Here is a 3,467-nt window from a genome sequence, read left to right as displayed (position 1 = left end):
GGCAGAGGCCAAAGAAAGAAGAATCAAGGAGGATGAGGATGCTCTACAGGCCAAGAAGACTCTGTTCCCACAATGGGACAGAGACACACTCATTAATCAAGCGATTGAGTTTCCCTCCATATATTGGTTGGAACCGATTGCATCTTTTGAGTGTGAGAATACCAAAGACTTGCAGTTTGACATGCCAATCACACGAAAGGCTTTTACATTTCATTGCTTCGATGTCACTGCTGATGTCCCTCATCCAAACATGAAGGTTGACAGAGAATTAATAGATTCCTATTTGAAGTATGGTCAACCACAGTACTTGACATGGAGTGCACAGAAGATAATTAAGGTCAAGGTACTGAAACCAACACAGGCTGGGAAATTTGTGAACGCTAACTTCAAAGTCAACAGAGGAACGACCAACACAGAACATTTTATTTCTCTGGTAGATCTTCCCAGTCTGAATCCTCATGATTGGATTCTGCTATACAACATTCTTCTCTCCAATCAAAGAGAGTATGAACCGATTCTGAAACATCTCAAAAGAATGTTGGCTTCCTATATCCATGAGCTTGCCACTATGGATCAGGAAATAGCAAAAATAATGAACAAGAAACCGACCGTCAAGCCTACTTCCAAGACAGGAGATGTGCACAAAATGAAGTTAGGGCAAATTGACTCTTCAAACATGACGGTCATGTTCACAAGAGGCGATAGGCACAAGTTTCTGTTTGCTTTGGTAGACAAGCATTTGTTTTCAACAGATTGTCTGGAGCATATCATAAACATCATTCACCGATGCAAGCAGAACTCTACAGCAGACAAGAAGAACTTCACTGATATGATTCGGTGGTATATCACTTTCAGGCATCACATTCTGGCTATTATACCGAGGATTTTTGAGACGGTGAAGAAACCTTCTGCTGTTAAAAGGGAATGAAGCCTCTGTGCCAAAGACGCAAAGGGGGAGATTGTTGAAGATTATTGTGTTGCGTCTTGGGCCCTTTTGTTTTACAGCCGGATTGGGCTTGTCAATCCGTGGTTATCTAGATTAGTCTTCTTTTTCTTAGATAAACTGTTAGGGTTTTAATATAAATATATGCCTGCATGTATGCATATAAGGAAGCGGTCGTCACTCTCATTGATTATTGTAAACCCTAAAATCCTCTACAGTTGATGTTCTTTATCGAGCTCTTCTGAGGATTGTTTATTAATCATTCGACACCTTTTGATCCATTTGCTTGTTCTTATTGTTTATCTGGTTATTTCTCTACCTGTTTCATAGATCTAATCGATCTTCAAGTTTGTTTTTAAACTTAACAATTTTTTTTTGATGGCGTTTGACTCTGTTTTGGTCGAAAAGGAATTAAACTCGAGAGAAGTAAACTAACCTCCTCGATCACTTCTAAACACTTTCAAAGGCTTTCCAATTTCATTCTCTACCAAAGAGTTGAATTTTTTGAAGTGTGTAAATGCCTCAGTCTTTTCTATTATAAGATAAATCCACATAAATCGTGAAAAATCATCAATTAGTGTAAAAATATACCTATTTTGACCCTTGGTTACTTGTGTGATCGGACCGCATAAATCACTGTGAACTAGCTCCAATGGTTGTTTTGCTTTGTATCTCGTCATAGTCGAGAATGAATTTCTTGTTTTCTTTCCCACTAAGAACGATTCACATAATTGATTCGCATGATCAAATTGAGGTAAGCCTTTGACAAAACCATTTTTGGACATCTTTTTCATTTACTCGAAATTGATGTGCCCAAGTCTTGCATGCCCTCGTTACGCATATTCACTTAGTCTCGAATAAAGGTGGTTTGGAGTTCTTTGTACTTTCATTAATTAGCAATTATCGACATCGAGCATGGTCAAATAGTTATCTTTCATTCGAATATCACACCCCGCTTCAGTGGCTTGTCCGAGACTAATACTATTGTTCTTGAGATCCGATATGTAGTAAATCTCCATCATCAGCCTTTGTTGACCCCTGTTGCCTTGCAAAAGTATAGCACATTTTCCCTTGATTTTTACACACAAATTATCTCCAAATATAACCCTCCCGGTTATGCCTTCATCAAGTTCGGAGAAATATGACCGATTTCCTATCATGTGATTGACTGCCCCATTATCCAAGTACCACACATCGTTGTCTTGTGAGTCATATTGGAACAATATCAACTTTTGTTCATTTAAAAATACAACCTCGTGTAAAAATACGGTCTTGTCGGTATCGTCATATTCGGAGAAATTGCTTTTTTGTAATTTTTTAATTCGGTCACTGCATTGAGACGTGAAGTGGTGCGGCTTATCACACCGGTAACAAATAATTTTGGACCGGTCTTTTTTATTTTTATTTTTCTAATTAGGATCAAAATTAATATTGGGCCTAATATTGGACTGGGCATTATTCGACCTAATGTTGTTGTAAGGCGTGCCTCCTTGGGCCTGTTTTGTTTTAGACCCAGAGCCCGATCCACTTGACACATTAGACCCACAGGATCCAGATCCAGTTGAACAATTAAACTCATGTGCTTTGTTCCCAGTCGCACGAGTCCCATGAGCCTCCAGTACCTTCCCCTTTGTTCTCTAGTTTCAATTCGAAGTTTCACCATGCTTGACGAATAGAGCTTGATCTTTCTCACCACCATAAAATTCTTCTTTTCTAATCCTCTGTTCGAGTGATGCTACCATATGAATGAATTTTCATGGAAGTGACTTAAGAAACTTCTTTACAAGCTTGGATTCGTCGATTACACAACCTAACGTAGCCGATTTTGAAGAAATTCCGAACAACTTTCTGGAGAAACTGTTGATCGTCTCTGATTCGTTCATCCTAAGCCAATAGAACTCGAAACTTAGGGTTTGAAGATGGGCCTCCTTCACTTGATCAACCCCAATATGTTGAGCCTTGATTGCATCCCAAATTGCCTTCGAAGACTCGACATCACCAATTTGCATTATCAAGCTTTCTGGAATTTCCTGATAAAGCAACCCCATAGCAAGGTAATCGTTCTCATTGTTCCAGTCTGTTCCTTGATCGATAACTGTCCAAGCCTTGTGAATTCTAAGCACCACCTTCATATGCAAGGACCAGACAGTGTAATTGGTTGGTGTGACCATTGGACAGACAACTGAAGTCGCTCCGACCTCCTTCACCCTCAACAAAGCTTGTCCATCTCCCCCTGTATCTGACATGTTGACTGGCTCGTCAACAGGTAAGAGTTCGATCGAAAAGCCTTATGTTCTTAGCTCTGATACCAATTCAAACCAGAATAACACAAAACAAAGTGGAATAACTCTCCAATTTTATTGGAAAAATATAACTCTAAAAACTCAATATTGTTTTCTACATAATATCATTCCTCGATATCTATACATATATATTTTCCTAAACTACCGACTTGTAGAATAAGACTACGAAACTTAAACCAACTTATTTAAGCTCCAACTTTACTTAGACTCCAAGTCCTACA

At 38.9% G+C, this 3,467-nt stretch overlaps 1 protein-coding gene across 1 annotated transcript; it reads right to left on the bottom strand.

Annotated features, from left to right (window-relative positions):
* Positions 1–2,697: 2,697 nt before the first annotated feature.
* On the bottom strand, positions 2,698–3,189 carry LOC145035714 (uncharacterized). Its single transcript, XM_078984221.1, has one exon. The coding sequence runs from the start codon at positions 3,187–3,189 to the stop codon at positions 2,698–2,700; it is 492 nt and encodes a 163-aa protein (XP_078840347.1).
* Positions 3,190–3,467: the final 278 nt, after the last annotated feature.

Source organism: Lactuca saligna, chromosome 3 (assembly GCF_052625555.1).
Source record: "Lactuca saligna cultivar CGN05327 chromosome 3, ASM5262555v1, whole genome shotgun sequence".
In the NCBI taxonomy this organism is placed as follows: domain Eukaryota; kingdom Viridiplantae; phylum Streptophyta; class Magnoliopsida; order Asterales; family Asteraceae; genus Lactuca; species Lactuca saligna.
Note: the sequence above shows the minus strand (reverse complement) of the source record. Positions and strands in the feature narration are given on the sequence as shown.

Bases quoted from the DNA above. Each gene is read 5' to 3' on its own strand.
- LOC145035714 (XM_078984221.1), bottom strand. From the start codon at position 3,189: ATGTCAGATACAGGGGGAGATGGACAAGCTTTGTTGAGGGTGAAGGAG.